The sequence below is a fragment of the Neofelis nebulosa genome, chromosome 4 (genome assembly GCF_028018385.1).
Source record: "Neofelis nebulosa isolate mNeoNeb1 chromosome 4, mNeoNeb1.pri, whole genome shotgun sequence".
Classification (NCBI taxonomy): Eukaryota; Metazoa; Chordata; class Mammalia; order Carnivora; family Felidae; genus Neofelis; species Neofelis nebulosa.
Window position 1 is genome coordinate 56,833,951 of NC_080785.1, and position 23,277 is coordinate 56,857,227.

A 23,277-nucleotide genomic window follows, 5' to 3' on the forward strand; every position below is an offset into this window, starting at 1 on the left:
ATATTTACAACTGTTAGATCTTCTTGATGGATAGACCGTGAATTACAATATAATGCCTTTCTTCATCTCTTGTTACAGTCTTTTGTTTTAAAATCTAGTTTGTCAGATATAAGTATGGCTACTCCAGCTTTCTATTGATGTCCATTAGCATGACAGATGGTTCTCCATCCCCTCACTTTGAATCTGCAGGTGTCTTTAGGTCTAAAATGAGTCTCTTACAGGCAGCATAAAGACAGATCTTCTTTTTTTAACTATTCTGATACCCCATGTCTTTTGATTGGAGCATTTAATCCATTTTCATTCAGAGTAAGTATTGAAATATATGAATTTAGTACCATTGTGTTACCTATGGAGTTGATATTTCTGGTGATGCTCTATGGTCCTTTCTAGTCTTTGTTGCTTTTTTTTTTCCTCCACTCAGAGTTCCCCTTAAAATTTATCGTAGTTCTGGTTTAGTGGTCACAAACTCTTTTAGTTTTTGTTTGTCTGGGACCTTTTTATTTCTCCTATTCTGAATGATGGCCTTGCTGGATAGAGTGTTCTTGGCTGCATATTTTTTCACATTCTGCACACTGAATATCTTTTGCAACTCCTTTCTGGCCTGCCATGTTTCTGTGGACAGATCTGTTGCAAACCTGATCTGTCTTCCCCTGTAGGTTAAGGGCTTTTTTTTTTTTCCCCTTGCTGCTTTCAGGATTCTTTCCTTGTCTGTGTATTTTGTGAATTTGACTATGATATGTATTAGAGATAATGAGCTTTTGTTGCATTTAATGAGAGTTCTCTGTGCTTCTTGACTTTTGATGTCTGTCACCCTCCCCAAATTACAGAAGGTTTCAGCAATAATTTACTCACATAAACTTTTGCCCCTTTTTCTCTCTTTTTGTCTTCTGGGATTCCTGTGATACAAATGTTATTACATTTTAATAAATCACTGAGTTTCCTAAGTCTGTCTTCATGATCCCTGATCTTTGCTTCCCTCTTGTTTCAGCTTCATTACTTTGCATAATTTTATCTTCTGTATTGTTCTTTCACTCCTCTGCCTTATCCATCCTCATTTTTATGGCCTCCATTTGGGTTTGCATCTTGGTTATAGTATTTTTAATTTTGGCCTGACTAGATTTTAGTTCTTTTATCTCTGCAGGAAGGGACTCTCTGGTGTCTTCTATGCTTTTTTCAACCCCAGCTACTATCCTTAAAATCATTGTTTTAAATTCTAGTTCCGACACCTTACTTACATCTGCATTGATTAAATCTCTGGTCATAATTTCTTCCTGTTCTTTCTTTTGAGGGGAATTCCTCCATCTTGTCATTTTGGAGGAAGAAACAACAACAGTAATAATAGAATGAAATAAAAATTAAAAAATTAAAAATAATTCCTTAGGTCCTAGATCCTAGGTGTGTTTTGGTTTGCTTGTTAAGAGAAGCTGCCACGTTCTTTCTCTCAAATTACGAAGATTGTTCTGTTAATCCTCAGATCAATTTCCTAGGTATCCAAAATGGTTTGATGTTGATCTAGCTGTGTTCAAGAGAAGAGAGAAGCCCAGGATCCCCTTACTACTCTGGCATCTTAACTCTTTCTGCCATAATATTGTCTTCCTAATCAGCAACATAAAATTCTTCTGCATTCATTCATATCTTCTAGGTAGCACAGTGGATCTTATACATTTTCTTTTTAAAGTTTATCCCTAGACAGTTTGCGTTTTAGGTTGCTGCTAGGAATTTATCCTTTTTTAAATTATATTTAATATTATGTAAGAAATCCATTGATTTGAATATTTTAAAAAACCTGCCATTTAATTAATTAATTAATGTGCATATTTATATATTTATTTTAATATGCATACCTTATTTATATAACAAAGGCTGAGGTTTTTTTATTCATTTTTTTTTTTAAGTAAACTCTAGGTCCAAGGTGGAGCTCAAACTCATGGCCCTGATCAAGAGTTGAATGCTTTGTGGACTGAGCCAGCTAGGTGCCCCTATTTTTTGTTTTCTATTTTAAAAATTATTTTTGGTTGATTTGCTTGGATTTATGAGATAGACATATGATGATAATTTTGCTTTATCTTCTAAAAATATTTATAACTCGTATTTGGTTTTCTTGTCTAACTGCTTTTACATAAAACTTCCAGAAGGATTTTAATATATATTAAGGAACTCTTCTTAAATTTTTATTTTGGCAGAATAGACACTAAATTTTATTGTATAATTTTTCAGCATCTGTTGAGATAACAAAACATGTATTTTTTCCTTTTGGCATTGTTTTTCTTATCACATATGGTTTAATGTGATTTCCTAATATGTTAAGGGTTTAATACTAGGGTTATGCTAACCTTGTACAAACTGAATAGCTTCTAGGGCTTTTCTAAAACTAATGGAAGAGTTTATGTAGTACAGGGATAATGCATTTCCTAATGTTTGGGTGAACATTAAATCATTTATTCTGAAGAAAACATTTAGACCTAATGTGAGTATTTTATAATTTTATAATGTTATTAATTTCTTTGATCTTTTATTAGGTTTCTTAGGGCTCTCTCCTTCTTGAGTCAATATTAGTCATGCATATGTTCCTTAAAATTACCTATATTATTAAGATTTATACATTTTACCACAGATTTTTGTGATTAATTTTTTCTTAATGGCTTTTTTCCCTTAATATTTGTTTCTCTGGCTATGATCTATATAACTGGGTTATTTACTTCTTTTCTTTATTTCTTAATTAGCTATGCCAGCAATTTGTCTATTTATTGGACTTTAAAAAGAACTAGCTCTTGGATTTATACATTCATTTTCTTTTTTTATTTCTCTTTTTCATTTTGTTAATTTTTTTTCTTAACTTATTAATTTCTTCCCCTTGTTTTCCTTATGGCCTTTTTTTACTCCTGTATCTTAATTTGGATGCTTAGTTAATTTTTGTTCATTCTTCTTTAATAATAAAAGTATTTAAAGATCTTAATTTTTCTGGGAGCAACTTCATTCACATCCCATGTATTTTTTTTAATTTTTTTTTTACATTTATTTTTGAGAGACAGAGAGAGACAGAGCACAAGTGGGGGAGGGGCAGAGAGAGAAGGAGACACAGAATTGGAAGCAGGCTCCAGGCTCTGAGCTGACGGCATAGAGCCCGACGTGGGGCTCGAACTCAAACTGTGAGATCATGACCTGAGCCGAAGTTGGATGCTTAACCAACTGAGCCACCTAGGTGCCCAACATCCCATGTATTTTGATGTCAGTTGTTGTTATTGTTATTATTAAATGGTCTATGACTAGAGTTTTGATTTATTCTTGGAGACAGACTTTATTTAGGAGAAACTTTTCTTTGTTATTTAATATTTGTTTATTCTCTTATACTGACTTCAAATATTATAGCACAATGTACACACATATTGACCTATAAAAATATTTTTCGCTTTTTGGAATTAAATATTCTTGCCTAAAATATGACTAATATCTAAAATTACTCCATGGCCTTTGAAAATGTTATTTTATATATCAAGAGCTATGGACCAATTTGTGTTCCCTCCAAATTTACATGTTGAATCCCTAAACCATAATGTGATATTGTTTGGAGATGGAGCCTTTGGAGATAATTAGGTTTAGATGAGGTAATGAGGGTGGGGCCCTCGTAATGAGATTAGTGCCCTTATGGGAAGAGACACCAGAGACCTTCATCTCCATCTTCTTCTCTCTGTGTGTCTCTTTTTCTCCCTCCCCAGGAACGAAATCAGCCAGTACCTTGCTCTTGTACTTTCTAACTTCCAGGACTGTGAGAAAATAAATTTCTGTCGTTTACGTCCCCTAGTGTACACAATTTTGTTATGGTAGCAATAGAAGATGGTGAATGGCATAATCTTACCAACCTAATTACCTTCATTTTTGTGTATCCCTTTCCAACTGTTGCTTGTATATGTCCATACTGGGCTGTATAATTGTTTTATATGGTGAAGAGCATAGTTTTAATTGGAAGCTGGGAATATGCCTGACGCCAAGAAAGAAATAGACTTTGTTTTTCTGGTAATTGAAGAATCTGGAGAAATAGCTCAGCTTTGGAAAAGGGAGGTCATGTATCAATAATGGTTATTTAAAAATTTAATGCCAGGACAAGACCACCCAGAATGAAATAATGAAGACTTAAAGGCAATTGCATACTGCTTAAATCTAAATGCATCTAATTGACTGATGCATACCTATGTACCTGAAATTACTTTGTCATATGTAGCTTGTACACTGGGATTTTCTAGCAGTGGAAGAAAATGAATAATTTCCGGTGGCCTACTACATGTGCCAAACTGTGTAATACAATGTGATGAAATGGCAAGTATAAGAGAGGTATAGGAGAACGATGTGTTACTCTCAGGAGCCATCACAAAGCAGCTCAATTATGATAATTATGAATTGTAGTTTTGTGTTTAAAAGTTTATCGCAAAGGCTCTAAGGACTTAGCTTAATTTACATCTCTTACTAATTAATTAATCAACTAATCAAGTCAACATATACTTACAGAGTGCTTACTAAAAGCCAGCACTCTGTGAGGCTTTGGAGAAAAAGGGGAATAAAACATGTTCTCTTTCTTCAAGAGCTGGCAATGGAATTGGAACACAATTACACTACAATGTGATCAAGTCTGGAAACACATAATTATAATATAATGTGGTCAGGTTTGCAGAGTGTCCGAGGCCACACAGCTAGCTAGCTGTAGGCACAAAAAAAGATCAGAATTCTGATTTCTTTATTCTGAGCCCACTGTTATTTCTACTACAATAATATTGCCTTTCACAAAATATTAAATATAAGCAAATAAGGCTAAATGTAATTTAAAGTCTGAATCATCAAGATTTATTTGAAAATCACCAAACCTGGACGCAGCTGGATCAACACTTCTCCTGGTGTCACCTGAGTATTCATTTCATTTTCACTTGGTATTACATGCACAGATGGGTATTCTATCAAATCAATTGAGCAGCCTTTGCTTATTAAATTGGAAATAATATCACAACGTTCACTTCTTGATCCACCTGAAATGAAATCCTGTTTAAAAGAAGGAAAATCACTGATGTTTTTAGTGCATACCATCTCAATTATAACCAAAGAAAACCACACAGCAAATATTGTAAAGAAGCCATCTTCCAATGTCACAAAACTTATGCAACTATTCAAAATATCTGCTTGTTTCCAAAAAGAATACTAAAAAAATTTGTCTTAAATAAAGCTTTAATTCCTAAATCTTATCTAAAAAGAAGAAAATGAATATTAAAGAGGAGATTTAAACCAAGTACTTTAAATATTGTTAACTGATCACTGTAAAATCATTCCAACTTAATTCTTTCTAAATATTTTACATTGGAAAGACTGCTTCAAAAGAAAATTTATCCAAAATAGACCATTCATTCATTCCAAATGTAAGTCTCAGTTCTCAAATAACCCAATTGGTGTATGCATTATAAATTTTTATGTTCGGAATATGAGAGAGGGTCCTCAGGAGTCACATGCCCAATATAAGGTACTGAAAATTCACAAAAGGATGAACTGGAGATGTATATTTCTTAGACCACGAAATCCCCCATCTTAGACACACACTAGCCTATAAATAATTTAATAAACCAAGAAAGATGTTCATAAGGAGGCTGGAAGATAGAAAATTGGAGCTAAAATTATACTGGATTTGCAAGTGAATCTAGAACTTTTATTACCATTCAGCATTGGTTAGTTGATCTTTATTCAATAGCCATCCAAGAAACTTGGAATTAGTGGAACAAGCTTAAAATTTAACTTATCCTGAGAAAAAATTTGATATTTTTATTTTTCATGTAACCATTCATGTTTTCCCCTAAGAACAGGAAATGTATTAAAAAGTATAGAAATATATTTTATTATATATAATGTTGGCCTGAATTATTTGGAACATTTGCTTACACAGTAGCTAGATTATTTGCTCAGTGATTTTACTGGCAGTGGCTATTATGATCTGACATTCAGTCATTCCTCCTTTAGTTCAGCTGATCCAGGGAATTGGGTTTCCAATTAATCATTCAATCAAAGAATACAGATTGAATACTTACACAGGGTCAGTAGTTTTTAGGTGCTAAGGATACAGAATGGAAGAAGACAGAGACCTTGTCAAAGAGTCAATAGGCCATTGATGAATCCAGCCATTAAACAAGTAAATGTAATTATTATAGGCATTAGATTTAGGGGAAGCATAGAATTTCAAAGGGTTATGGAAGAAGGAAATTATCAAGTTCACTATTAGTTGAATATTAGATCACTAATTATGAATAGTAACATCCGTGGCACTGGTATTAGATGGGATGGTGATAGGCAATATAAAAACATTCACACAAAGATTTTAATTCCTCTCTTAATTTAGAACAGGGGTTCAAAAACTAGGCATGGTGGTACAAATACAATAATCCATGCCCTGTTTTTGTATTCCTTGAGTGGTAAAAAAATGCATTCTACCTTTTAAAAATGCTGTTAAGTAATTAAAAAATGTACAAGAGAAACAGTATGTGGCCCATAAAACTTAAAAAATATTTACTGTACTGATATTTACAGTACTGATCCTGAATTAGAGTGTGAAGCACCCTTGTAATATAAGTATATTAAGAGATATTAAGAGGATATATTAAGAGGATATATTCTTTTCAATCAAGATTTCCAGCTGTCATTTGGTAAATGACTTCATGGGAATAGAAAAATTCAATTTGCTTTGCTATTGACCATACACCCAGATTTTTATCATGATGTTTAAAAATCTCCAAAGCCTTAATTTCTTGTATCCAAATTTATTCTGTCCATTGATAAAACTTAGAGGTACTCAATATAAGATTAAGCTCAAAGTTGGGGCGCCTGGGTGGTGCAGTCGGTTAAGCGTCCGACTTCAGCCAGGTCACGATCTCGCGGTCCGTGAGTTCGAGCCCCGCGTCAGGCTCTGGGCTGATGGCTCGGAGCCTGGAGCCTGTTTCCGATTCTGTGTCTCCCTCTCTCTCTGCCCCTCCCCCGTTCATGCTCTGTCTCTCTCTGTCCCAAAATAAATAAAAAACGTTGAAAAAAAAATTTAAAAAAATATATAAAAAAAAAAAAGATTAAGCTCAAAGAACGATGGCATATATTGCTATCATATGTATCACTTTCCTTCAGAAAGCTCCAAGATAGATGAGAGGATCCTTCCTGTCCTAGAGTTTGAGCAATATTGAGGGTACTTAAGACTTGGTACCTCTATGTTCATGACAGGCCACAGACAAAGGGCTACATGCATTTAATAGATGTAAAAACACCAAGACTTCAAATCAAGAAAAGAAATAAAATACAAGTAATTCTGATTTTTCTTTTCATCTAGGGATTCTGTTATTTGTGTACACAGAAATGGAAAAGAAGGGAGTACGGTTAATTCACTGCAACTATACATCACGCTATGCCATTTGACCTTTAAATGTCAAATCATTTTGCTGAAATAGGCAAAATAGTCTCAATTATTTTGCAATGTCTGAATCAGCATGGCTGTTTTTACTCTGCTGTAAAAACTGAGTTAGAAAAGCACTGCCAATTTGACAATTAGGTTTGAGAAGGGAAGAAAAGACCGTGACATCAAAATAAAGAATGGAATGCTGCCCCTGCCCACTGCGGCCTACTTTCCACTTTGTATAAAAGAAAAGAATTTGAAACCACACCCTTTTAATTTGTGGTGTTTTGTGTCATTTTAATTTCTTCTAATGCTTGTGTTTTATTTTTTCTACACGAAATACACAAGCAAAACCATACTCCTTCTGCATCTAAGTCCCATTTGTAAATGAAAGCCCAGGTTTGAAGTTACCTCAGGTAGCTTTTCATCATTTGTTACTTTTATCCATTCAATATAATTATTTGTGGAAAAAATAAGAAAAGTTTTTTCTTCTTATTTCTGAGTCTTTCTGATTTCCAAACATGGCAGTCTGCACGGAAATGAAAGAACTCTATCATGTTCCTTTTGACGGTGAATACCTTTGTGTTGCATTTTAGTATAATTATGTTCGAAGGCTGCCCTCTGAACTTCTGACTATGTGATCACAATCTGTGTATGACATAGCATGCAGAAGAAGAAGAGAATTCTTCAAAACTCATCAAGTCTTTTACATATGTTAAAAAGGAGCTTGATGCGTTAAACTAGGCAATACTGATAAGGTCTTTTCCATCCTAATTATTTTACAATTATTTTTATGTAACATGGAGAGAAAGAGCAGGCAAAACATCTAGAACATCAGGTTAACATGCTATACAAGAATGTAGGCAAATTGAATATACCCTGTCCAAATTTTCTAGTGATCTTTTACTTTTGACCAGCCTTGAAAATTATACAAACCAAGCTTAATTTGTTAGTTTTAACTATTCTGATCATGAACACAGAAAAAAAACAAAACAAAACAAAAGCCTATTCTTTCCCCGTACCTCCACTCTCGTTGGTTAAGAAATAAAAGACATCAGTTGCATATGTGTCTAATGGTGGGTAATCTTTCAAAATTAATCATTGTATTCTTCTTCTCAAGGATGTCAGGTCAGCCTGCAGGGAGTGGACAGCTCCTTCTGTTAATGATGTGGCTAGTAGCTGAGTCCTAACACTGGTTGCTTCCCCCTAAGTTGTGTTCTTAACACAGTCCTCTTGGTTTCCTAAACCTGAATGAGTTGCTTTGGAGTCTCACTCAAGTTCTTTTAGTAACAACTCCATTTCTTAAGCAATGCCTGTGACAAATGCTTGTCACATACTGTTTCATTTAATCCTCACAATAGTATGTCATAGGTACAATTTTTATTTCCATTTTAGAGCTAAGGAAAACTGAGGTTCAGAGTAGTTAGAGTAATGTATGCAAGTTTATATGGTTAGAAACTGATGGTCCTGGGATTTGAACCCAAGTTGACCTCATTTCAGAGCCTGCATTTTCAACACATGAATTAGATGACCCTGTACTACACAGAAGGATATTCTGGAACACAAACAGCCAAGTGATTTCCAAATGTTTTCTGAGATCCTCTTCTGAAATATTTGATCAACAGCAGACATGGGTTTGCCTCCTGTGCTCTGGCAGCCACCTCACATTTCTCCTTGGATTACCTCTTGACATTTGGCCACCAATTTCTCTGAATACTCAAAATCTTTCCTTTTGTGTCAGGACTGACATTTGCTATTCCCATAACTGAGCCTCTCCAGATTTTCTGTGCCAGCGGCGATATCAGATAAAGGGGTCTCTCTGGAACTTGGAATTTTATATGGCTGGCATGTTACATTTGGCTGACAGCTGGGTTTCTTAATCATCTTTTGAGAGTTCCTCTAAGCTACACTTACTAAAGTTCTGAGCAGCTGACATCAAGTTGACACAAACTTCATGGCTTCCTTAGTGAAAATCTAAAATGGAGTATTGGCCTAGGGTCAGGAAATATAAAGCCATGAAACACTCTTGACAGAAAAACCTAGAAGTAAATTCCAAACTCAGGGTTATAGAAATGAGGAAAGGTAGTCTCAGAGAATAGAGTGAGTTCTGTCTGGTCATTTGGCTCATAGGAGGTGATGGGACTTGTCATAGAAATTCTGGAATTGTCCTCTCTCTGACATTGCCACACTCCATGGGTTCTGGTGAACCACTGCCTAGTTTCGAGTGACATCTGATTCCTCACTGGTAAAGGCTAGAGTATATCCAAGAAGCCTTTGGGTTGTCAGTAGGAGACACTTTCAGACATGGCTAAGACTACTTTGTGAACCCCTCCTCTGTCTCTTTACTGACTTGCTTTAGAAGAAAGTAATGTCCACCATCCTTTGCTACTTTTCAGCTTTCTTTTTCCTTCTGGGAGATGCATAAGTTATAGGCAAGTAGTAACAGGAGAGGTTGGAAAGATGATGGTAGGTGCAGTTTTTGAGCAAAATCAGAGAAGGCAAAAGCTAGAGATCTTCATAGCAAGCAAAAGGTCATTAAATATCTCTTTGTTCCGATTCCCAAGAGCTACCTAAACAAATGTAAAGTTATCTCTGTAATTTCACAAAAGAACCCCAGATTATAGATGGCTTCTTCATTGCAACTTATTATGTAAAGTAGTTCTGATGGAAGAATATCAACAAAAGAAAAAATTCACAAAACAACTTCACAGCCAGGAAAGAAGGAATGCATTATATTTGTTTTACTAAGAAGTTTGTTATTGGGGTACATTTCTCTTGTTAGAATATAAAAACACTAATTTTGAACAATAAAAGATTTCTGATTTATTCTCCATTCCACAGAATTTAAATGTACACAGTATCACACAAATAGGGTCACATGTCAAAGGAAAAGCATCCCATTTTTCATAAGTAACTAATGAATTGATATACAATGTTATGAAATGGAGTAAATAACTTATCTTTAAGTATTTCAAATAAAAACAAATGAAACAGCCCTATAAACTAACTTGCTTTTCTTTAATAAGCAAGTACAAGACTACAATCCAACTAGGATATATAACCTAATGCCCCAAGCTGTAGCAAGAATTTCACACAAAACCTACTGACCTATCAAAAGTCACTGTGTTTGCCAATTCTCTCTATAGGACAGATCGAAAACATAAAATGGCTTGCACTTCATTTCAAAATTACCATAATTTTCCTAATGAAAAGGTTATTTTATAGTTAGTCAGATATGCTGTTTCTAAGCATACAACCAAATAAAATTTTCCTGATGCTCAGCAGTGTCTTTCTTTTTCCTGATGCACCTTCAAAGCACAAAATATTAGGGCAATAAAATCATGCCTAGAGAAGTCAACTGTGAAGAACAGGGAAAGAGAAAAGAAGAGAAAAGAGAAGAGAAGAGAAAGGAAGAAAGAAGAAAGAAAATAAGAAAGAAAAAGGCACACCTCTTGAGCACACCATCCACATTCCGGACCCAGAGCAAGGCACTTGGTGCAGGAAGCTGCATTCGAGGATGTACATCTATTGTCTTCTGTAATGGAGGATAAAATGAGGTGTTACTCTCATATTGAGAAGTATATACAATTCTAAACCAAAATGTATTTTGAAAACCGAAATAAGCTGACCAATAGTTTTAAGTACATGACACTAAAAAATACATAATTTCTTTGGGAAGGGGTAAGGTTAACTGCATAACAATTAACAGATACATTTCCTGGATAGTTACTATTTGGTTTTATAAGGTTGGAAAAAAGTAGGGTGATTAAAATGTAATTTAGGTAGGTTTGGGGTTTGGCTTGAATTCTACTACAATAGTAAAAGACGATCCACATTTTTTTAGTGTGCTAAAATTTCACTATATTTCATATTATCTGAACTAATGAGGCATTTTTGGAACTAGAATTTTTCCCTGTAAAAATAGTCATACACTGACCCCAATCTGAACATGTCAATCCATGTTGGGTTATAGTGAATTAACTTTCTGAAAAATGATCTTGATTTCTTGAGAAATGATGACATATAGAATAAATAGGGATTCTGATTGTGTTAATATTGATTATTTTGGCTTGATGGATATCAGAACCAAATGTAGCAGCATGACTCAGCATTTTAGATACAAAGTAACTGAATGAGTTTAGTTTACCCAATGTAATTTTTCTTACTAGATCACTTCCAGATTGTGACCAATTCACTTGTCCATAGATTCCCACTTGGCTGTGACATTTTAGTAACGTGGCTGTGCCTGGAAACTATTTACCTTTACCCCTAGCCACTAACTACTTGTATCATTATAAGGAGGCTCATCATTATGAGCTTAAACACATAAAATATAATATAGCATGAGTCATAAATTATTTTACCGTGAGTTTTTAGTGGAATAATCACATACTTCCTACAGTCCAGCCTTTACTATGAAATCACTGGACACTGGAAATCACAGCATTTTATTCATCTCACCCACAGGCATACAGTAAATAACACAGACATTCTAGCTGTAAGTAGTTCACAGTCTGGGTGAGGAGATAACTATATAGGCAAACAGTAAAATACAATGTGATAAGCACAACGAGAGATATCACCAAGGCACTATGGGCACACAGTTAGGGGCTTCTCTGCTCTGGAGGGAAGGATAGGGGTTGGGGGGAGAGGGTATGTTTAAGGATGACTCCATAAAGGCAGTGATATCTAGTATGTCTCTTTGACATTTCACTTTTTTTCTTCTAATCTGTGTTTATCTTTTTAAAAAATGTAACGAAAGAGGGCCATGTGTGTTTGTGTGTGTATATACAATCACACAGGGATGTGGTAGTTTGAAAAGGGATGGAACCCACAAAATTTCTGGTTGTCCCCATCCAATCAGTTTTTCTTTTTCTTCTCTCTCAACTTGCCCCAACATTCTACAATACAGGATTAAAGCTGCTGTGACCTAGAGGTGGCATGTGGTGGGCTTTGGCAGTGGGAAGATAAAAAGAGAAACTCCAAGAGAGTAAATATAGCAGAGAGGTACTAAATGGGGTAATAGCGAGCACCCTTCCTCTGTATTTCCCCAGACAACCAACAGGTTAAGCCAAACTGTCCTTCCTGAACACTTAACGGCAGTTCCATTATCTCCTCTCTGTGTCCCCTTGCAGCCTTTGTCCTTGGCTTTATACCAGCTTTTAATAAACATTATCTAGAACTTCTTTACTGATCTGTCCCAGCCTGGCCTAGCTAAAATAACTGATGTTTGGGCTGCCTTTACTACTAGGGTGGCCACCTAACTATGAAAACTCCATAGCCTAAAATCCTTCCATCTGGCTTAGCCTGCCAACCTATAAAAGGTGCTTATTTCTGAAGTATTCAGAGGAGAAAGTAACCTTCTTAGTTTTGTTCTCAGAAAGAAATCAAGCACATTTGCAGACCTAACTTAGCCTTCACTAACTCTTAAACTTGACCTGACTGGAATGTGGAATTAAGTCTATTTCAGTTCAGACTTGACTAGCTCTTTCACTCAATAGGTAGGACGTTGGCAGTTAAGATTGCACTCTGTTGGAAGGGAAGCTGAAGCTTCTATGACTATAGTCTTTGTTTCTAATAGTTGTTAGACTGTGTCCTAAGTTAACCCAGATTCAAGGTCAGGTCAGTCTCCTACTTCCAAGACACAAGTTGTAAATAACGAGTTTACAAGCAAAAATCTGTTTTCTTTACAGTCTGCCTTCTGACCATTTGTTTAAAAAAGTTCTAGTGCCAACTTCTGTTCTCAAACTTCAGATACCTAAGAATGATGACCAACAGGGCTACAAACTTTGGTCCTGTCAATACTTCTCAGGTTCCAGGGCTGACATTTCTCAGTCTACATAATTATAGGTAAAATGATCCCATAAATGGATATGTATGGCATAGGCCTTATGATTCTGCAGAACTGGAGGAAGGCCATAAATCGAACTCCATGGGAATAATGTCAAATGTTAACTGCCGGAAAGTGTCATGGTGAGACTTTAGAGAAGACAAACCAGACACACTCTGCTAAGCAGAATCTTAAGGATTTTTCCTTTTAATTTTAAATACACATTAAGGGAATACCTAACATGCAAATATCACACCAGTTAAAGCAGTTCTTTACACTGAATGGACATGCTACTAGGGAGGCAGTTAGTCAATGTGTGCTAAAGGGATGTGTGTGTGTGTGTGTGTGTGTGTGTGTCTGCGTGTCTGCCAGGCACTTTCATGTAAGTAGAAATATTACACTGAACACACATCAATGCATGAGTGCTGTTTACAGACATAAGCAGTTTGTCATCAGCCTCTAGGTCTACTCAGTCCATTCGCTGCCCCATTACAGATGCAACATCACAGGAGGCTGCTTTCCAGTGGAGGTTTCCTAGCAGTCCTCAGCACTGACACCTTATTAGAGGGTGTGCTTGAGTGGTTCTTCTTCCCACTCTATGAGAGTGGTAGCTGCCCATCCAGTGATGTGGCATAGCACTGTATTCTTTAGCATTGTGTTTTTATTAAAGACACTTTTTTTGTGGATCCTAATGGAAATTAGGAAAGACAATAGAAGCAGAATCATATTTTATACCATGTATCTTCAGAACCCTCTTTTGTGCTCATTTGCTTTATTCCTAACTGCCTCACAAACCCCGTGTAATTAAAAAGTGTGCTACCAAAACAGAAATTAGTAAAGAATTTAATGTCATGTAAGTGTGTACATTCTGAAAATTTCTATTCCTTGATCTCTGAGCATAGGCTGAGAGTCTTACTTTTACTCATGTTACAACTAGAGGTAACAGATGTGATGAGGTACCATTGCTAAATAGTCACTAGAAATAAAGTTCCCAATTTCCATAGCACTGTGACTCAACAGCGATGTGTTCTTAGGCTAGTTACCTAAATTCTGAGGTTTCCATTTCCTCCACTGTAATGTAGAGCTAATTATACCTATATCAAAATACTGATATGAGATGAAATGAGCAAGCATAAGCATGCCACACATAGTGTGTAGGATATAATAGACACTCAGCAAAGGGCTTATTGCAATGTTATTATAATTAGTGTTATAATAACTTACATGTGTAAGTTATTATATGTGTATACATATATTGTATGCATATTTAGATCCAGCTTCAAAGAAAAGGGAGGTGTTATATGTCTTTAAATTTGTCATAAATGTAATTAATCATCTTTCAAATGAAAGTCCTTTGGGTCATGAACACATTTTTATTTACTTATTTTTAAATTTTTCTTAGTGTTTATTTTCGAGAGAGAGAGAGAGACAGAGCATGAGCAGGGGAGGGGCATAGAGAGAAAGAGAGTGAAACACAGAATCCGAAGCAGGCTCCAGACTCTGAGCTGTCAGCACAGAACCCAATGTGGGGCTCAAACCCACAAACCATGAGATCATGACCTGAGCCGAAGGCAGATGCTTATCTGACTGAGTCACCCAGGTGCCCCTTTAACAGTTTTAAAAATATAGCTAATATATAAAATTAAAAAGCTACTGCTTTTATTTTAGTTATTTAAGATGATTCTTAAAAGACAATTTAGTCAAATATACACACATCAATCCAATCTGTTACAAATACAATTTTGGCATAACTATACTGGGTTACTGAAAATCTCTTACAACACCTTCATTTTGTTCACATTCTTCAAAGGGTACCTTGACTTAATCTGAATATTTTTCTAATTATTTCCCAGAATTAAATGTTTCTGACGCATGTGAAATGACCTTTATAACAGTCTGTCATAAAGTGTAATAAATATCCATCAACAACAGGATAAAGTACACAAAAATCAGGAAACTACATATTTGTGACTGTCACTTAAGTATTCTTTGTTTTGGATGATACGTTTATTCATATTATTTTGAGAATGTTTAATCTATAGAAGTAAGAAGAGAAGGGAAATGGACCAAAAAAGTAACTAAAAAAGAACATAAGGTTCAATGTTTACATTGGGATCTTTCCGTAAGTCAAGTGATCAGAGAAAGTGAAAGTTTTAGGAAACATTTCTAATGTTTTTCTGCTCTACAGTCTACACCACAAAATTTCAACAAAATTTAAAGGATGCCCAAAGTTATCTGGAAGAACCAACAATTAAAACTGATACAGATTTTAGTATTTTAAATTCAGAATCAATTATTCTAGATTTTCCTATTAGGAATAGACAGAATGATTTGTGAAGAATGTAGAAATGCATTTTTTTCCAGGCAGTATCCTTTTCTTAATTGCATTTACTATACAAATTAAATTAAACTTGGATAATTATTTAAAGCTACTTCCTTAAAAAAAATAAACACTGTTACAATGAATACATACTCTACTTTGATAGCAGTCAAAACCAGACAAATTGAGCACACATAGAATAAAGTTTGGAATAGAACTTTGGAGTTTGCTTATTCTAGATATATATCATGGCCATGTAATTGTTACAGATGTCTTCAAAATATATTACCCGATTATTGAAAGTTCTCTTTTGCACAGAAATTTAGCACGCTATCATTTGATGTAAAAATAAAAATGAAGCAATAGATGAGTGTTTGAATCACTTGCTGTTACCTAGTTATTCCAAGTTTTGACTGAGGTGCTGTTTCTTAAATGACCCTACAAAAATATAGGGAGGGAAGAGGTGGTTAAGACTACTTTTTGAAAATCAGGCACAGGAAACAAAACCAAAGTCAGTTTAATTTTAAGGATTAGGTAAAGGGGCATGGAAGAAAAGGCAGAAGCATGGGAAGCTCTTGGTAGATCTGAGTAAGGAAGCTCTGAAGAGCTAGAGATGTATCATGAGGAAGCTAGTGACTAAGGGAGTATTGCAAAACAGAGGGAGCAAGGAAATAGTACAAGTACTTGTATTTTTCTTTTTGTTTTTTTTCCCTTGGATTTCATATAAACATAATACAAAACCACATTATTTATTAACATTTTGCATTTGTTCTTTAACTTAGCATTTAGGCTATATGAAACATAACTTTACTGTTGAATAGACAAAGAACCAGATATAATTAAAAATTAAAATAATGCATCTGTGCCAGAACTTCAGCTTACTACAATAATTTTTATGCAACAAATGCATAGTTCATAGTTCTGTACTCATATACAATTGGTAGAAAAATTCACTTTAACCTTTGTAATTTGGTACTAAATTATATATTCAGAAAATACTACTAATGTCTAGCAGCAATAATACCCAACCTAGAGCATTTTTCTCTCCCCTTTGCCTTTACCATATTGTTTGTTTCAAACTTGTAGCAAACAAGCATTCAAGCCATGGAAATGAAAATGAGTATCTTTATGGGAAAAACCATTTTGTCTAAATAATTTTGCTTCTACTTGCAATTAAAAAATATACCCATATTTTTATTTGGTGAAAATCAGCTTGGATTCCTTTCTTTCTTGACTTCACTGTTAGCTGTTCCAGTGATTAGGTTTGATAGTCTCAAAATATATTTGGAGGAAAAGGTCGTGGTATGTTCAATATGTTCCATAATGTTCAATATGTATGTTGTGACTCAAGAGAAAAGGTGAGGAAATGAGGACATTATAAGAGAAAAATAATTGTCTTAGCTCCCCAAAGAAAGAACCTGAGCTAGAGATTCTTGGAAAGTGATTTATTGAGAAGGGAAGTAAGGTCAGGTCAGGAAGGCCAGGCACAAAGATATTGCTGCAGTCAAATTCTGGTCTTAGCCTGATTCCACCCAGAACTTGGAGCACAAATGATACCCCAAAGTTGTCCCACTTTGAGGTAAGGAGTGGGTCTGGCTTTTATACCCTCCCATAAGTCAGTCATTGACTGATGTCAGTCCAGAGAGGGCTGAGACTTGGGGTGGCTTAACCTTTACACATTGCTGGGATGTGGCTCTCTTTGATGGAGGGAAGCCAATTTTCCACCAACGTGGCAACTGTGAACTGTTAACAGGCCAGAACTCAGAGCAGCTGGGCATGGTGCCCCAGTCTTATAAAAGGATGTCTAGACTAGCAGCAGCCATCTTGAGCCTTGAGGGAACCCTTCTAATGGAAGCCAAGGGTAAGAAAGGCAAAGGTAGGGGCGTCTGGGTGGCTCAGTCACTTTGGCTCAGGTAGTGATCTCATGATTCATGAGTTTGAGCCCTGTGTCAGGCTCTGTGCTGGCAGCTCGAAACCTGGAGCCTGCTTCAGATTCTGTCTCTCCCTCTTTCTCTGCCCCTCCCCGACTCGTGCTCTGTCTCTCTCAAAAATAAATTTAAAAAAAACATTAAAATAATTTAAAAAATTTTTTTAAATCGCAAAGGTAAAAAGGGTCCAGCCCCTCACAGCACCATGGAGTTGCTGCCCCCATTCTGGGTTGTCTCTCAGAGCTGTTTCTGAAGTAAGAGGAAAATTCGCCTGGGTTTGAAAGATAATAGAAGAAAGACTTGAGCAGGATTAATGTAAATGCTTTTTTAGAAATATTAGGCATAACATTACTTTACATGACATAGACCATCCACTCTGAAGAGATACATTTTGTTTTCCCTTGGAAAAGTAAGACCACTAGACTGTAGAGGGCAGGTGCTTATATATATTTTCTTTCTATCCCCAAAATCCAAGTATAGCATCTGATACACACTCAGTAAATGTGTGATGAATAAATGCTAGTCTAAGTGGAGGTTGATCTGGTAGTTTAATTTCTGAGGCTTTTATAGCTCTTGATTATTTACATTAAAGAAATCTTCATTCTAAAACCTATTTATTATAAAAGGCAATATAATTATACTTAATGATACATATCTGGATGAACTCATCTTGATGTTTTCAAATGTGAAAAAAAATGAACCTACATATAGGGGCAAATTTTTTACATCTAATTTTCTGATAATGTACAGTTCTGCTAATTTATGTTAAAGCAAGGGTAGTTTCTAAAAGAATTCTGAATATGTCAAGGGAATGATACTGAATTGAAGTCACATTTTTATTGCTACCATTATCAGATGCAAAACCACCAGATTCGCTTGATGTTTCATTATGGCTCAGATCTAAATCAAGTTTCAATTAGGCAAATGTTCTTTGCCCCTGTAAAGTTGAGTATTTTTTTTACTGAGCAGAATTTCCTTGTAATGCCAATGTTATGAAATAGCACTAATCTTTTCTTCTTGTTAACCAGGTTTATTAGGTTTTTATTGTAATCTTTATGTTTCAAGGACAAGTTTCAACCTCCCTCATTACACAGGAAAAATTCATGTGACCTCAATAGGGTTTTATGCTAGCATAAAGACTTTTGGAGAACAAAAGTGGGGAGAAAGCCATGTTCAATGCCAGGCAGGTTAAGAAATGTTAGGGCAATACTACACATTCCATTTGTCTGCCCTGCCCTGTTTGGGGCAATCCCATCATGAGTCAGAATTTAAAGTGGGCTGGGATGGCATAAATGAAAATGCTAGTTCATGATGGAATTTACAAGAAGAACCATCATGAAGCCACTGATGACACTCATTTGTGTTGAAATGGGCCATCACAAGAAGGGTGGTCTGGTGAGGTCATATCACTGATGTTTCATTGTGATTCATATACACACACTTCAGTCAACTTAGCTTTGAAAAAATTATTGCAGCTTACAGTGGGTGATTGTATAAATTATGCTCTACATCAGAACACTTTTTAACACAAAATAGGCCACTATTAAGTACACTGGTGCAACGGGTATAAATTGGAACTTCTCAGGTAAGCTGAAGTCTAAGGTCATCCTAAATGTACTTGAGTTTGGTGGTGCAGAACAAGAAATAAAAACAATATACAAGGAAATCCATGCTAAGGTGACAGAAAATGTCAGGAGAAAGAGAATGCCATGAGTTAGTGATGAAGTAATCTCTTCACATTAAGGAGGACCAGACAGGTGCAATGCAGCAATCTTGTTGAAATTTGTGATTGTTTTTAGATTGTGTGTACACATACACACGTTTATATGCTTATGTGTATATAAACATATATGTTTATATTTTATATTTCATGTATTTTGACATATTCTTAGATGTGGGAAAGAGATGAAAGAATATGAAGAATACTTGTTTGCACTTGAAAATGACTTTGCAGTTCATATTATTTTCTTGACAGGAAGTTTCTCTTGGTGGTCCAAGCAGGTTTTCAATGTGTAACAAGAATTTTTCCTGAAGAGGATCAAATTCACTTTTGCAATCGCTCTCTTACCTGAGTACATCAGTTTGTCTTCTGACACTTATTCATCTGGGGGAAATTTGCAAGGAAGTAAGAGACACTCAGTCAACAAGAAAGATAGGGGTCAGGGCACAGCATCTCTCAGTATAGTTTTCCTTCTTCAGACTTGGAACTTGAGCAAGGATCAAAAATCTCAAGATTCAGGGAGGGCTCCAGAGGCCCCTCTGAGGCATATTCTGGTTAAAGCTGCATTTGTCTAACTTGGAAAAGCAATATTAGTCATGTGCTTTGTGCCTTGTTTTAACTGGAACTTTTCCATACATTCCAACTGTCCTGTTTATGAGGCACACTCCCTTTTTATAAAAGCCAAAATATTCACCGGTTTCCCACTCTGTTCCTCTAAATAATGTTTTTAATCTAACACACTAGAGTTCCAGGGGCTCTTCCTATTTTCCTCTCCAAGGTATGAATTTCCTTTCTCCCACTTAAAAAAAAAAATCACACTGCTATTCACATCAAAACCTCAAATGCCATACTCAAGTGTGTAAAAGGAATGCCCAAGGATAGTAGGAATGCATTTTATACCTTATTTTTTTTAACCTGAAGTCACATTGCAGGTATGCACTTGATTAGAACAGCAAAGAAACACTTCATATCATGAACAATTTTGTTCTAAATAAAAAAAAATAAATAAAGCCCAAAGTGAAATTTAGTTCATTTAGCATTTGGTTTTCCTGCAATTACATTTCAAAGACCAAAAAGGTATTTATATTTTACTCTGTCACTTAAAAAGGCAAACCTATATATGCAACTGTATAAATTAGGGAAAATAAAAAAAAGAATAAATATTTATTAAGTGATTACTGTTTTAGGTCCTCTACCAGTTGGTGTTCTTGTACGTAACAATACCAAAAATAGGTGTATGATTTCATTGAAACTTTAGAAAAATCCTATGAGGAAATCATTAATATGCCTATTTTACAGATGGGGAACTATAACTTAGGGAAAAATCTCATCCTAAAGTCACACAGTTAGTGAGTACACAGACCAAGTTTGAACCCTGTTCTGATTATAGAGGCTTTTCTCTTAAATAATGTCGTATATGGAATAGAGAATAACATAAAGACAGTTATACCAAAGTATGACTTAAAACTCTCACTAATTGAACTATTATTAGTCCTTAAGTGATGACTCAGTAATAATTCCTATGTACCTCAAGATGGTTCTTTCATAGAAGTAGTATGTCATTATTTTTCCTATTATTATTCCCACTCTCAGGATGAGGATGTTAGATTCCCCCAGCAGGATTATTTTCTGTCCTCAGTACCAAAGACCTCCCTAAATACTACAGTGCTCTTTTCAAAGTTCATTTTATTTCCACGCACAAGGAGACTTTGAGTTTTAATACCAAAGCTCCAGCCTGAACATCTCACTGAGTGCTGAGTGCCTAAATTAGATTGGTTGGCACTTTTTCAGCACAAGGGAGAACTTCTTTTACAACCGTGTTTCCCCAACCTCTTGCCAGGGGACAGCTCTGGGCTGCATGCTAATTAGGCAGAAGCACTTGAGATGGTGTTTGCAGTTGCTATTTCCATTTGTGAATTTCCAGTTCTGCCCTGGAAGCCAAATCTGGAACAGGGAAGCCGGCAACTTGTTCTTGTCCTAACTGCCTATTCTCTGACCTTGGCTTGATAATTTAACTTTGCTGGGGTTTTGCTTCCTTGCTGATGAAGTAGAAAAAATCCTCCTCCTTTTTATGTGCTCTAAAAACACTTCAAAATGTAGAGTCTGGGTTAAAATGACATGATTGGATAGAGGACATTTGCTTTATAACATGCACAGTCCTGTTAATTTATGGGAATATTTTAAGATACAATTTATAATATGGGAAGACTTATTTAAAAATTTTTTAACATTTACTCATTTTTGAGAGACATAGTGTGAGTGGGGGAGGGGCAGAGAGAGAGGGAGACACAGGATCTGAAGCAGGCTCCAGGCTCTGAGCTGTCAGCACAGAGCCCGACGCAGGGCTCGAACTCATGGACCACGAGATCATGACCTGAGCTGAAGTCAGATGCTCAACCACCTGAGCCACCCAGGTACTCCTGGAAGATTTATTTTAAAAAAGCCACCCAAACCCTGTATGTTAGGTATATCCAGTTGCCCATCAGTAATCTGGTAATAGAGAATCATTCACCACTTTGAACACAGGCACATGCAAACTTCTTGAAGGATAGAAATGTTCCTTATGCAGATTGTAGCAGTAGTTCCACAGGCCTATACATCTGTCAAAACTCACTGACACTTTAAAGAAATGCAGCTTATTGATGTAAATTATGCCAATACATCGTATTTAAAATTAGCACTGTAAATTAACTTTGACAGAGTATTTTTTGTTAGCTAAAGGACAACCAGTGCACAGTGAGGAAATATATTCCTTTCCTGATAGTATATACAAAAATAGGAAATTATGTGGTTTTTAAAAAGTAAGCCAATGACATATTACATAAATCCTTTGACTTACAGATACTTACAGGTCCATTAGTGGGTAACTAAAGTCATTTATCCCTACTGTACTTATCTGATTTGCATGATTTTTATTCAGATCAAGGGGTATATTATTTTAATATTCTTTCAAATGGACTGATCCCAGTTGTCGGATGACAAAATTATTTTTCCAATTCAAAAATGAGTTTTTATATTCTACTGGGAACTTCTTATAAGTCCTCATCAGTATGAAAAACTGAAACGAGTATGTATTAATACCAAATGTAAAATTAAGTATCTTAGTAATTCATACTATTATCGCTAATAATACTAATACAGCATGAAGTACACATTAATATATTTTTTTTTAAGTTTATTTATTTATTTTTGATAGAGCAGAGGAGGGGCAGAGAGAGAGGGAGAGAGACAGGATCCCAAGCAGGCTCCACACTGTCAGCACAGCGCCCACTGTGGGGCTCGAACTCACAAACCTTGAGATCATGACCTGAACTGAAATCAAGAGTTAATTTCACCCAGGGCCACCCAGACACCCCTAATAATATATTTTATATTCTGTTCTCTACAGTAAAGTTTCTTCTGTGCTCAGTGCCAAAGATGATCCTCAATACTTGAGTGTCTTTTATAAAATTCATCTTACTTTTGGGCTCACATAAAGAAAATTCTGAATTATAATGAGAAAATTTTCACCTGCCCTATAGAATAGAAATTTAATCTTCTATAATACTTCAATTACCTTAAACTATTTCAATTAATAATTGCCTAGTTTAACTTCATTTCCTGGAAGTTGACTAAGTACATCTTTATACATGTATGTCAAATGACAAGGCTTTACCTCATAGTTTTTGTGTATACTTCTTTTTTTTAAGTTTGCTTATTTATTTTGGGAGAGAGACACCACAAGCAGGGGAGGGGCAGAGAGAGAAAGAGAGAGAGAATCCCACACAGGCTCTGTACCATCACCGCAGAGCCCGATGCCGGGCTCAAAGCCACAAACTATGAGATCATGACCTGAGCCAAAATCAAGAGCTGGATGCTTAATCAACTGAACCACCCAGGCACCCCATAAAAACCACCATAGGGTGGTGAATTCAGGACATTTAATAGTGATACTATATAACTAACTAATTTATTGTCTGTATTGTCCTATGAAATTCTTGTTCCATATTCTCCATATGTACCCAAATGGCCCAGCTATTACTTCTCCCTCATCAAAACTCTGCTTTATCAGAGTTCATCTTTCTTTGGGTAAATCTT

The 23,277-nt window shown here is 35.6% G+C and overlaps 1 protein-coding gene across 1 annotated transcript in view; it reads right to left on the reverse strand.

The window, feature by feature from the left end:
- Positions 1–23,277, reverse strand: part of ITGB8 (integrin subunit beta 8) — an 84,292-nt gene that overhangs the window by 47,634 nt on the left and 13,381 nt on the right. Inside the window, exons 2-3 of the mRNA XM_058724867.1 lie at positions 10,852–10,937; positions 4,857–5,028 (exon numbers count right to left, since the gene is read on the reverse strand). Of these exons, the coding sequence (XP_058580850.1) occupies positions 4,857–5,028; positions 10,852–10,937 (258 nt within the window). The remainder of the gene's footprint in view (positions 1–4,856; positions 5,029–10,851; positions 10,938–23,277) is intronic.